Raw genomic sequence first — 13105 nt, forward strand, 5'->3', positions numbered from 1 at the left:
TAAAGAAAAGTTCTTATGTGGATGAAATTTCTCTTAGGGAGGAAGATGCCAGTTAACTTGCCCCTATATCATTGTCCTGTGTGGCCCCAGCATGATTTATTTGTTTTTAGGGCATAGTACCATCTTATGCTGGAATTAGAAAAAAAACTGACAACTCTCGCTATTGCAAGGAACAATAAGCTGCCCAGGCCGAGAAATGTAACGTTCAGTGGGTTAAAGTTCTGAATTGTACATTGCTTCAACACCATTGTTTTCAATTTAAGAATGCCTTCCTTTTCCTGGATTGTGTTCTTTGTTATGGTGATATTTTTAGTTAAGTGTGGATTTCTACAACTTTTCTTTATTTAAGGATGTATTGAGACTGAATAATGACCAGTATGTATGTTTTCCTTGCCTGCATGGTTTTTTTATACTTGATGAGGAGAAATTTGACTTGAGCTCCACTAGAGTCATCTGAGGAGTAGGGGTATCTGCAGTAGAATCTGGACTTTAATTTGGCAACAGATTTAGGCCTAGTAATTTGTACAATGAAGAAGCTGTTTTTTGTATCCTGTTTTTACTACCCAAAGGAGTCTCAAAGCAATTTATAAGTGTAGAGTTGTAAAGTCCCTTGAAGGAACTGGGGGGGATGGGGGGGCACACTTATTGGGAATAGAGGGGAATGTCCCTATATGACCTGGAAGTGATATAGGTATGTCAGGGGGTGATACTCTAGTTTTTAGCAAAACTCTATGGTAGAAGAGCCTCTTGTGGCGCAGAGTGGTAAGGCAGCCGTCTGAAAGCTTTGCCCATGAGGCTGGGAGTTCAATCCCAGCAGCCGGCTCAAGGTTGACTCAGCCTTCCATCCTTCCGAGGTCGGTAAAATGAGTACCCAGCTTCCTTGCTGGGGGGTAAACGGTCATGACTGGGGAAGGCACTGGCAAACCACCCCGTATTGCGTCTGCCATGAAAACGCTAGAGGGCGTCACCCCAAGGGTCAGACATGACTCGGTGCTTGCACAGGGGATACCTTTACCTTTACCTTTACCTATGGTAGAATTAGCACCATAGAGTCTTGCCCAAAAGACAGTCACTTCCAGGTCACATAGGCATGTCAGATTAATTTCTAGCATTCTTCCCTTTTTTTGGAGGGGTAATTTGTTCCGCCGGCCAGCTGCCTGGCAGCAGAGATATGGGGGTTGAAGGAGATCCCTTCCACCACCAGAGGTACTGAAATCCTTACAGAACTTGTTGCTTTGAGCTTTTTTACAGATATACTCTTGATTGGCTTAATTCTAATCTCTTGCTTCATTGAACAAAGAAAAAGCATTTTTATGCCTTTGTGGGCCGTTCATTATTTTTTATAGTAAGATAATAACTGGGAACTGGGTGCTTAAATCTGGTATCTTGCTTCCAATCAGCTTTGATCTCAATACTTTTTTTCTCTTTGTCTCTAGGCACAGAATGATCTTGCCTCCTTGGCTTTTATTCCATTGGCTTTCCTAGATACTGCCCTGTGCTGGTGGATATCCTTCCCTGGCTTTTTGGTAGAGTGCTGATTTCTTTGGAAATGGGTTTTCTTGGTGTGCCACATTCTTCTGCAGTTGTTTCACCAGATTCATGCATTATACTTTACAATCATACTTATTTAAGGCTGCAATCCTAAGTATACCTATGAGGTTGGAAGCTCCATTTAATTCAATAGGATTTACTTCTTTATAAAAATAATTGTTTGGTGTCACCATACAGACCTCTGTTAACCTTAGTATACTTTCACAACATTTGTGTAGCAAAGTTGACGAAGTCACTTCTGGTTGTAAGCTCTGGAGATGACCTTGTTCCTAAAGTGCCATGATGTCATTGGGTACTAATAGGTAATGTGTCCTTACTGTACATTTCTGCCTCAGAAAGAGTTTTGTAGCGGTAGAATGAATAGTTTCCACATTACTGATAATCAGCCTTCTGAAGGAATCCCAAGAAACTTCATATTTTCTTGTGGTCTAACTCTGTTTTGGGCTTCCATGTGGAAGGTGCTGAAAATTGATTCCATGTGATGTGCTCTATTTTGAAACTGTAAAGTTTGGAAACAGATTGCCGCATGGATACCCTGATTGCACTGAATGGTAAGGCAACTGCCTTGTATCATGCAGATAGACTTTCATGCAGATGGGTCATGTACTTTCAAATATAACTGCTTTTGGAGCAGCATCACACGGAAGTATTGTGTTTTTTTGGCATCATCTAAATCAGTGTTTTCAAATTTGACCCAATCCTGGGAGAAAGTGTTTATGGAATCACAATGTAAAAATACTGAGTGATCTTCCCACTGATATTTAATAGTCCTGTGTTGGTGAGCTACTGTAACAGGTACCTGTGGAATGCCACTGTCTGGGTGTATACCCATGCACTTGTAAGCTTATTTTTTCTTGACTTACCATACATATTCATCAGTTTGACTCAGACAATGAAACTGCTAAAACTCCGGAGAAATGTTGTGAAGCTCTCTCTCTACCAACATTTCACCAACACTCTCATCTTGGCAATAGCAGGTAAGCTTTAGAAATCACCATTTGGTGACCTTTGAGGTATTGGGATAAATTGGGTATTGGGGTGTATGCGATAAATGGATGAGAAAATTACTCCTGCACCCAGATAATCTCCAAGAATCTGTAAACTCTTAGAGGCTTAAGTAGGCCAGTTCCCACTTCTTCTCTGTGTTTGCTTTTTAAAACTGACCCTCAAGCATTCGGTGTCTTGTGTAAGGCAATTTTCAGGCATAACAGTGGTAGAATGTAAGAACTAATGGACCTTAACTCTACATCTGCTTCAGTGCTCAGTCCTTATCAGGTTGGGTTTTTGGTGGGTGGGATATGTCTTATTTACAAACCAGTAATTTATTTTTGCGTACTCAGGGAGTCCTTGAGCTTGAGGAAACCCCACCCTTGTCTATGGGTGTCTGTCTCTGGATCACTGTCTTATTAATCAAGTGAACGATTTTTTCTCCATGAATATTTCAGTGTTTTATCTGGCACTCTGAGCCAGGTAGTTTTTTGGTATATCTGTCATTTCAGTTCTTATTCTGTTTAGCAGCGTCTTTTGCTGTCAGTACGAAGTCTGTATACTTAATAAAGAACATTAAACTCAGAGTGGTTATAGTAAAGCAAACAGAAAAGTTGAAGCTCCATGACTTGATGATTCTTCCCATGTTGTCTTGGACATATCTATTGTTTAAGCAAAGAAAACATTAATAATAGGCAAGTTTATGTATCACTTAATGCATCTGGTAAACTGACTGGGAGACTATGAGAATCCATGGGTTCTATAAAATGAGTTATATTTTTCATTATCTGCTCATTTTAGTATAATAAGAAACAAAGTGTTCATAGTTTGTATCTTCTTTTAGTGTGTGGTTAGAGAAGTGTAAACTCATGACTATAAACCCAGTTTTTTTCTGGGCTGTTAGTTTTATGATTATAGATTATTTACAATATCCTTTTTGAAGGCAATAAAATCAGAGTCCAGTAGCACCTTTAAGACCAACAAAGATTTATTCAAGGGGTGAGCTTTCGAGTGCAAGCACTCTTCGTCAGACTAAGTCTTAGTTCTTTGTCTGGTGAAGAGTGCTTGCACTCGAAAGCTCACTCCTTGAATAAATCTTTGTTGGTCTTAAAGATGCTACTGGACTCTGATTTTATTGTGCTACTTCAGACCAACACGGCTACTCATTTGAATCTTTTTGAAGGCAGATAGGTATAGATCACATGATCCAGCAACCTTGAAGAAGCTAAGCAAGTTATGAGTCTGATTGAGATTGGAGAATGTGTGGAAATTGTATTTAACCTGCCTTGTGCTCCATGATTGAAAAGGTGGGACCTAAACTCGGGTAAATAAAATAATACTAAAAATGTAAAGTATCAGAAGAGGATTCCTACAGCTGTTTGACCTACTAAGCTTTTATCTTTTTTTTTTTTTAAACCATCAGCATCTGTTGTTTTTATCATCTGGACTACTGTGAAATTCAGGCTAGTAAATTGTCAGTCGGTAAGTTGGGTTTCTTTATTTTTTTTAAAGTATTAACTGGAATGTCCATAAAATGGGTTGGATCCAGACTCAACCTGGCAGTTTTCACCTATAACTCTCTCTTGCTGCAGACTCCCTCCCACGTCACTCTATGGGGGTCTTATATCCTCCAGAAGCAGCATTTCGTAGAAATCAATGGGCTGTTGGTTGGGGGTGAAGGAATTAATGTTCCAGTCTACCACTAGAAAATTCAGTCTGGATCCAATGTAGTATTTTGTTTTTGCTTCATAGGTGGGAGATAAGAATTACAAATTAATTTACTGCATAATTTCTACCTTGGTACTTCCTGAAAATGGTTGCTTTACCTATAGAAATTGGCTTATTTCTCTTTTTGCATATTTCACCTTTCTTTTAAATAGGATTGGCAGGAGCTTTGGGTGGATGATGCCATCTGGCGGCTTTTGTTTTCAATGATTCTTTTTGTCATCATGGTTCTTTGGAGGCCATCAGCCAACAACCAGAGGTATAGAACTCTGTATATTTGTTTCAAAGGTACCATTATTAATACCTTCCTACAGGCCAATTACTGAAAATAGTTTCAACAATCATTTTGCACTTTCTTGTAATTTTTGGTATTCAGTAAGTCCCTCCCATTTAGATTCTGTGATTTAACATAATAAATGTTAAAAGACTTAAAGGAAACAGTAATTTGTATTTATATTTTTGAATTGGCAGTGCAGCCATTTATATTTTAAATTTACTTTATCTTGTTTAAAGATTCGCTTTTTCACCATTGGCTGAGGAAGATGAAGATGATGAACAGAAGGAGCCAATGCTTAAAGAAAGTTTTGGTAAGAAGAAAATAGTTATGCCAGAAATTCCTGACTTTTTTTTAGTTTGTAAGCAGTAGAAGTGTACATTCAACTAATCCGAGCTGAACAAATATTGATATTTTGGGGGGTACTATTTTAGCCAGATTTTTTAATGTATATATTTCTGGCTATGAAAATCTGTAAAATATTCGGGATTCTTTGGGACTGCCAGATAGCCATTATTAAGATTTTTAAAGGGATTGAGATCTCTTTATATGCCTTGGAGTCAGTTCACTCCAAGCTGTGATTTATTGACTTGGAAGAAATTATGAATCTGAGCCATTTAAATGCCTTGAAGTCAGTTCACTCCAAGTTGTGATTTTGTGAATTGACTCAGAGTAATTTAAGGGAATCCCAGTCCCCTTAAATGCCTCGAACATAGACTCTCTCCACGTTGTACAACTTTGCAGCTTGGACTGGAGAAGGCAAATGTGAGTGAAGTTGACTTGAACTCCAGCTTGGAGTGAACTGACTCCAAGGCATCTTGATCCCTTTAAATGCCTTAAACTATTGCAGCTGAAAATAATTCAGCATTCCTGATTATTTGCTGAATCTGAATAACATACCATTATCTGGGAATATTGGGAAATAGTGATATTTTTCTGATGCGGTATATCCAAACCTGAAAAATACCATTATTTGCATGCCCATTTTTTTGCACACCTTTGTAATTCTGATACAGTGTGGTGGGCACCTCCATAAAAAGGCTGCCACAGAAGGCAGAGCCAGCCAAAAAATGGTCAATCAAACAGTGAGGATCCTTGTGCTATGAAGGCAGCTGCTGCCAAAGCAACATTTCAAAAAAATCTGCACAGCCATTCAAAGCCTATCCACTTTCAAAAACACTTGGTGAAAGTCAAGAAAGGTGTCAGCAGGCTTCAAGGTGCCCTTGGGTACCACATAGGGTAAGCTTTTGTTTTGAATGCTTCTCCATACTATATATGGGAGAGGAATTAGAAAAGAAGTTGAAACCAAAATTGGTGCTCTGTCTGATAACATTGCCTCTCCCTCATCTCCCAGGAATTGCCTTCCCATCCCTAAATCAATTCACTAGCTTCTGTCTTTTTTGTCCTTTTCAGAACATGGCAGTGGGATAAAACATTGGGAATTGGCTACTTGATATTCCATTTAAATAGTCATTTGATTATTCTCTTGCTAGTGATATGGTTGAATGTGCTTTTCCCTCTCCTTGATATCCCTTGCAGAAGGAATGAAAATGAGGAGCTCAAAACAAGAACAAAATGGAAATCCTAAAGTCCACAAGGCAGTAAGTTTGATTTTCTTATCTGCACTATGTAGTGCAAAGAAAGCAAAGATTAAGGAGTTTTTAATGTAGGAGAAAACGGTATATGCAAGATATTTTTGTTTTCCATACATCCATTCGTGACAACAAAATGTTATGGACGGCAATCGTACATTTCATTTTCAAGTAGAGTACTTTTTCTGTACCCTCAATTTCTTACTTTTCTTTTTTCTAAGCAGGAAGATGACCTGAAATGGGTGGAAGAGAATGTTCCTTCTTCAGTAACTGATGTGTAAGTACATGCAGTTGAAAAACAACAGATGTACTGGAAGTAAATGCAGGGGAAAAAGATATAAGTGGAGACCTGCAAGAAATGTATGCATCCCATCTACCCCACCTTCTTTCCCTTCTCAAATAACCTTCCATCTCCTCTTTCTGTACCTCTCCTATCCTTCCCTTATAATCTTATCCCCTCTTTCTCCCCCCTTCCCTTTCTGTTTCTATTTCTCCCCCTCCCCTTTCCAGAAAATCTTATCCACCTTGTTCTCCCCAGTTTCCGTCTATATTTCTCCCCCTACCCTTCTCTGTTAATATTCCTCTTATTCTCCCCCCACTCTCCTTCTTACCTTGACATCTTCAGCTACAATTGAATCTGGCTATTAGAAACCGTGTATGTGGGAAGGAGTTTAAAAGAACAATGAACTGACTACGAAGGCATGTGAGTGGATTAGGAGACTTCTTCTGACTCCTTTCTCAATAGCTGTAGGTTCAGCTGTCAGTCAGATTTTGGGAAAAGTGATGTGGAAAGTAGTGGGGAGGGCAGAGAATTCTCCTCATCCCCTCCTGCCTCTGGTGCTGCTTCTCCCTGAAGTCTGACCAATTAGAAGATGGGAGCTATAGAGACACGGATGAGGAGTATTCTTGCCAACTTGGCACTCCTTTGCAGTTGCTATGTGCCCATTTCTTCCCCTCCCAAGCAGCAATGGTGGCTCGCTGGCCCCTCTCACAGCAGTAGCTGTGCAAGCAACAGCTCTCCCTGCCACCCACCTGCTCCCCCCCCCCCCCAAGCAGCGGCAAAAGGGCAGACAGCAGGGCCCTCTGGAGGTGCTGCGTTGGTGGCAGGGCCTGTAGGAGCTGCGGCAGCTGCAGCAAGGCCCCTGGCTACTGCCATACCATTCTAACTGTTAAGTGCTTTGTGCATGGGCACATAACATTTTTGTTCTGGGATCTACCAACCCCTCCAATTTAAAAAAATGTTTGGACAAAAATCTCTTCTTGATTCTTACTGTATGGTGTTGCCACCCCAAACTGAATGGCGAATCTAGATTTTAAACTGCTACAATGGTGGTGCGTAACTTGGTACCTTAGCAAATGTTGCTTTTGCTCACGTATGTGATAAGGTACCAGTCAAGAGGGGATAAGGAATGATAGCCAATTCTGTTTTTTTTTCTGGGTGTAAAGCAAATACACAGGTTCTTTTTAACTTCGTTGTGTCTCTAAAAGTTTTAAAGATTTATCTGCATTCTGGTCTGTGGCCGGATAAACAGACTTGTACTTTGTTGTATATTGTGGTCAGAAATGTCATTTGGTGAAACATTATTCAAAAATTGAGTCCAATAGCACCTTGGTCTTAAACATGGCTACCCCCTTGAATCAATCCTGTTTGTACAATATTTCATACTAATGATAACTGACAGATTTAATTTTTGCAGTCAATATTATATGTCTTTTTTCCTTCCCAAAGCAGTGCACTCCCAGCACTTCTGGATTCAGATGAGGTCAGTAAACAACAATTCAAGTCCTGTGAGATGACAGGAAATTTCATTCTCTTACAAATGAAATGCTCTCATCCCTTCTTTAAATTGTCACAGATTTCTGTTTGTTTTCATTGGTACAGTCTAGTGTGGCTACCTCTCTAGGATCATATGAGGGCAGTATAAGAAGTATAAGAAAAAAGAGTTACAAAGATGGCACCATGTGGGAATTTTGGAATGAGCTCCAGACATAGGGGTGGAAAAGGAGAATGGGCAAAATTCCTTGACGGTGGGCAATTGAAGGTGATAGAGCTTAAGGGACAAAGTTCTGAAGGAGGGCTATATTGGGAAGATAGAATGGACAGATAAGGCAGACAAAGGCTGCAGAGATCTTTAAAGGTAAGTGCAAAACATTGAACTGATGGATGTTTTTATAATTTATAATTAAATTTCTGTACTGTCCCCCTTGGGATTTCTGGCTGAGGGTGGTTCACAATATTTGAGCATACATCTCATAGCAACATTAAATAATAGAATACAGTTAAAAGTTAAAAATTGTTCAATTCCCATGTTGGCCAAAGGTCTTTGTTTCTGTGTCCCCTTCCCCCATTCAGGGGAGACGTTTTTTTAGGAAATGGAAAGCTGCTAAAGAATCTGGGTGATGAGAGAAGAAAAGGACATGTCTTGCATAATTTTCGGCAGGATAGTTTTGAATGTGACAGTATGCATTCTAAACTCATAAGCTATCAGATGAAGACTTACTGTTTCATTTGGTGTCCCCTTGCTGACACTTCTTTCTGTTTCTGCATTGTAATTGGTTGTGTGATTTATTAATTGTTTTGTTTTTATAACACAATGGTAAGTCAAAGTATTGCCGTCAGGGTTCCAGTTCCTACATGCATAGATTTATTCCAAACAAATCATTTATTCCAAACAAAATGATTTTCTCAAAGGACACATGATGATCATGGGGGCTTATAATGAAGAAGTTTTAAGAAAATGGAAAACTGCATTGGTGAGAAAATAGGTCAGGAAAGTTGGACTGAGGAATTCCCCTCCCCCCATCACAAGGATGTACCTGCTCATTCTTCAAGAGTAGCAAGGGCTGTGCTACAATAATTTAGTTGGGAACAGTACCCTATCTACTCTACAGCCCTGATCCTGCTGCTTCAGACTTCTTTTTGTTTCCAACCATTTGAGTCCCTTGAGGATGTCAAGATTACAGTTCTGAGGTGTTGTCAATCAAAGAGTCCAGACTTTTGAGGGGAAGGGTTAGGGAGATGGAAACACTACCTTCAGAAGTATATAGACCTAGATGGAGGATATGTTGAGATACAGTAGCTTCACACTTGGATATTTTTGTTTAATAAAGGTTTCTATGACTTTGTAGCATTACTTTTTTACTTTCTTATGTATTTTTAAAAGCTGTTCCAATAGTTTGTTTACTTCCTTAGTGGTGCAGTTTCTCAAGTGGATGGTCAACATGACAATATTATTGTCAGCAAAGTAAAGCCATTATTTGATTTCTGCCCTTTATTTTTGAGTGGCAAATATTTCTTAAGGAGGAACTGATGTTTCAGATTTCCTATTTTCTAGCTCTGGAAAATTTTAGTTCTTGATGTATGTTTAAGATTGGATAATTTTAACTAGCACCACAAAGAAGTACATTTGGAAAAAAATGTTTATTATATGACAATGAATGTTAAAAACTGGCTGAGGCAGGGCAGAATAGAATAAATAAATGAATACAAATTATATTACCTTCTCTGTGTCAAAAGTGAACATGAGAACAAGATCTAGGCATGCCCATTCTTCAAGAGAGAAGCAATTACTTAACACTTGAGTAAACAATAACATTATTTAAAAGTGAAATGTTATATCTTTTGATCTGTGTATTAAATCTTTCAGGAAAGAATGATCACACATTTTGAAAGATCAAAAATGGAGTGAGAGGGGAAAAATAGCAAGACAAGACTACCTGTGAGTGGAGAAGAGGGGAAACTTCTGTCTCCCTTAGAATGTTCCAGTGTTGCATTCTTCTAATGAGTTCTGCGATCCTTCACTCCTGGAATTGAACATTGTTCTCAGAAAGAACATTTTAGTTGGATCACTGCGGAAGCAAATGACAAATGTGTTGGTAAACCTAGGAAAACATTTGAATTTGCATTGTTTCTGCAAGTTGGTTTTATAAGCAATTTAAATGTCTTTTATTACAGCACGTTTGGTTGTTTTTGAACTATTTAAGTGAAACTAAAATTTTTAACAACTGTTTGAGGACCTATTAATTTGATATTTCAGCTAAATCTCATACATTTAAACAAGAGAATGGCAAAAGGGTTATGGATAAAAGCTTTATAAACCAGCAAGGATGACCCATGCATGCCCCAAGGCATCTTTTGGTGTGTAGACAATTACCAGCAGTCTGCACACGAGAGAAGGAATTGCATATGGTGGTAAATCCTGCATGCAGTACATAGGGAGGGAGAAATTGAGTCCTATCTCTCCTCTGCTCCCCATCCAAGGATTGGCACTGTCAGAGCAGGCAGTGTGCCAACCATTTTTATAAGACACTTGTGCAGGGTATGCACCATGCTAGAATCTGGAAATCAGAGTCAGTGCTGTTTATTTGACTGAAGATTGTGGGATCTGGGTTGGGAGAGGGAAAGAGCTTTGGAATAAGGGGTTCCTGCATATGAAAAATGGTCAATATATGTCACACGGGTAGTATCTGGGGGGAAAATGGTTCCTAGTCGATTTAGCAAAATCAAGTACAGTTTTGTTCACTCCATTGTATAGGAAAGTTTTTTTTATTTTTAATTTTACTTAGAAGCAATGATTGCTTAACTCTTAATATTTGTTGACACATCTCATTGCTGGCAATGAGCATAAGCAATTAATTGTTCAAATCAGAGCAATGCGGGATTTAATAAAACACCCCAACAATGGTTTGCTATCCTTGATTGGATCCATGTCTATCCTTTGTTTTCAATATTGTTTTATTGGATACTTTTAAATAGACTCGCAAAAGAACTCTAGCCAAACTGAACCAGCCCTATATAACTGGCTCACTGGCCTTTATTATGATTTGCCAAGCACTTGATAACACATCCTGTTTTTAAAGTCCCATGTATGCAGCAAAAACCAGCCCTTCAGCGAGCCACGTTTCTGGAGGCTTGCTCTGAATTACTGAATCATATCATATCATAGAATCATAGAATCATAGAGTTGGAAGGGGCCATACAGGCCATCTAGTCCAACCCCCTGCTCAATGCAGGATTAGCCCTAAGCATCCTAAAGCTGCATACATAAGAGTCATCTTTCTTTGACTTGCACATGCTGTACCTTATGTTGAATAGCCACTGTCCCTTTGCAGTTCTGAAATACCCAGCTCACTGAGTAATCAAACAAGCACAGCTTCTGTAGGTGTACACAGCAGCACTTCCTCATCCTGTGTAGCATCCAACAGTCTTTTTCCTTCTGTGCCTAGAAGGCCCATTTTGTGTACCTCTGAACTTTAATTACTTAGAACCCCATTCAAGCCCATCCCCATTAATTCTCCCCCTGAAACCTCAGATCTTTAATGAACTACACTTTTTTGGGGGGAGGGGATCACAGGAGTTGGTGAGAAAGACTTCCCAGAAATTTGAGTTTGTCTTTCGAAGATAATAAAGCATTACTACAGGGGCAATTTCAGTTTATCCTAGGGATCGTCTGTAATAAATATTGCAGTTTCAGGATACTTCTGTTCTGGAAACTTCTAGGAAGTAATGGGTAGATAATATCTGAGTAGATAATTGAAAATTTTAAATTTGGGTGCCAAAATTTGAGGTTTTCTCTCTGATATCTGGTATATTCATTGCTACAGCGTCACCAAGACCTAGGGTTGCTGACTCCAGGTTTGAAATACCTGGATATTTCAGGGTGGAGCCTGGAACATGGGGTTTAAGTAAGGAAGAAACCTCGGTAGGGTTTAATAACATACAATCCGCCTCCTAAAGCTGCTATTTTCTCCAAGAGAAGTGGTAAAAATCTTTAAAATAAATAATTTTCTCTATGTAGCCTGGAGATCAGTTGTAATTCTAGGAGATACCCAGCCCCCACCTGGAGGTTAGCAACCCTATCACGATCTCATACAAAAACATACTGGTTAAAAATTTAAAACTATTTCAAAATTTTGGATTTTGACTGAAACTTACAAATTGGTTGATGCTTAAATTTTACATTCCCAATTTGTTTTGGCTGTATGTATAAGTGGTTTGAGAACGGGGCTTCCTTTAACTTATAGGAACGTTTAAATTTTATTTGGTCTGAGTTGTAGATTTCTGTTCTGTATAAATAAAATTCCTTTTTTTCTAAAACTGATAGAAGTCAATGATTAAATGTATCTTTCTGGTTTTAAGGTGCTCTTTTGATTTATGCCATACTTTTATCTTCTAGGGTTGTGAGGGTAGCATTCATTTATTTTTATTTCATTTATTGATTGCCTTTTTGTAGGTTCTCAAAGCAGATTACAAAGTTATAAAAGAGAATGCAATAAACAGTATATTATACACAGTGTACAGTGCAGTATCACTGGATTACACCATATATGTTGCATAAGATGGATTTCACAATTAGAGAAACGCTGTAGAATGAACAATATAATACATCCAGTGAAAAATGCAATATGAAGGGTGAGGAGAAGAAACTGGTTAAAAGCTTCACAGACAATTAACTATTATCTAAATAAAAAGTGTTCTTGCTATAGAATTCTGCTTATACCACATCTTTATTATATTTATTAAAAAGTCCTTCTGAACCTGAAGAAGTCCTTTACATATTCTGCAAAAAGACTGAAGTGTAGGAGTCTTTCTTACCTCATCAGGCAGGCTATTCCAGGAGGTTGGACCGTAACACGTAAAACTTGGATATGGACAATGGTTTTTACCCTTTGTAAAACCTACAGGAGGCTTTGCTCAGATTAGCAAGCTGTTTTGGAACATATGGAGAGGTGGTTTTGAATTTAAGTGGTTCTGAGGTTATTGTTTTGCATATAATTACTGGCACTATCAGTTTAGGAACTAATTGGTAACCAATGGATTTAATGTAGAATAAGTGTGATGTGGTTACTTTGTCTAGCTCCCAGTAGTAAACAAGCCAGTATGATCTGCAAAAGCTGGAGATCCTAAATTATCTTCCAGGTCATACTCATGAGGTTACTGAGGCATGGATATGTGTGGCCAGGTTAAGCCATTCCC

The 13105-nt window shown here is 38.7% G+C and overlaps 1 protein-coding gene across 8 annotated transcripts in view; it reads left to right on the forward strand.

Annotated features, from left to right (window-relative positions):
* The window catches only part of TMEM87A (transmembrane protein 87A), a 32747-nt gene extending 20521 nt beyond the window's left edge, over positions 1–12226 (forward strand). For 2 of the 8 annotated variants that reach the window (XM_077322757.1, XM_077322764.1), the window contains exons 13-20: positions 2420–2528; positions 3962–4020; positions 4419–4522; positions 4777–4850; positions 6077–6138; positions 6351–6406; positions 7859–7892; positions 9777–12226. In XM_077322757.1, coding sequence (XP_077178872.1) covers positions 2420–2528; positions 3962–4020; positions 4419–4522; positions 4777–4850; positions 6077–6138; positions 6351–6406; positions 7859–7892; positions 9777–9818 — 540 coding nt within the window. In that variant the 3' untranslated portion in view covers positions 9819–12226. Of the gene's footprint in view, positions 1–1436; positions 1506–2419; positions 2529–3961; positions 4021–4418; positions 4523–4776; positions 4851–6076; positions 6139–6350; positions 6407–7858; positions 7893–9776 lie in introns of all 8 variants that reach the window. The other 6 variants (XM_077322758.1, XM_077322761.1, XM_077322763.1 and 3 more) reach the window with 6 other exon arrangements.
* Positions 12227–13105: the final 879 nt, after the last annotated feature.

The sequence above is a fragment of the Paroedura picta genome, chromosome 2, assembly GCF_049243985.1.
Source record: "Paroedura picta isolate Pp20150507F chromosome 2, Ppicta_v3.0, whole genome shotgun sequence".
NCBI classification, from domain to species: domain Eukaryota; kingdom Metazoa; phylum Chordata; class Lepidosauria; order Squamata; family Gekkonidae; genus Paroedura; species Paroedura picta.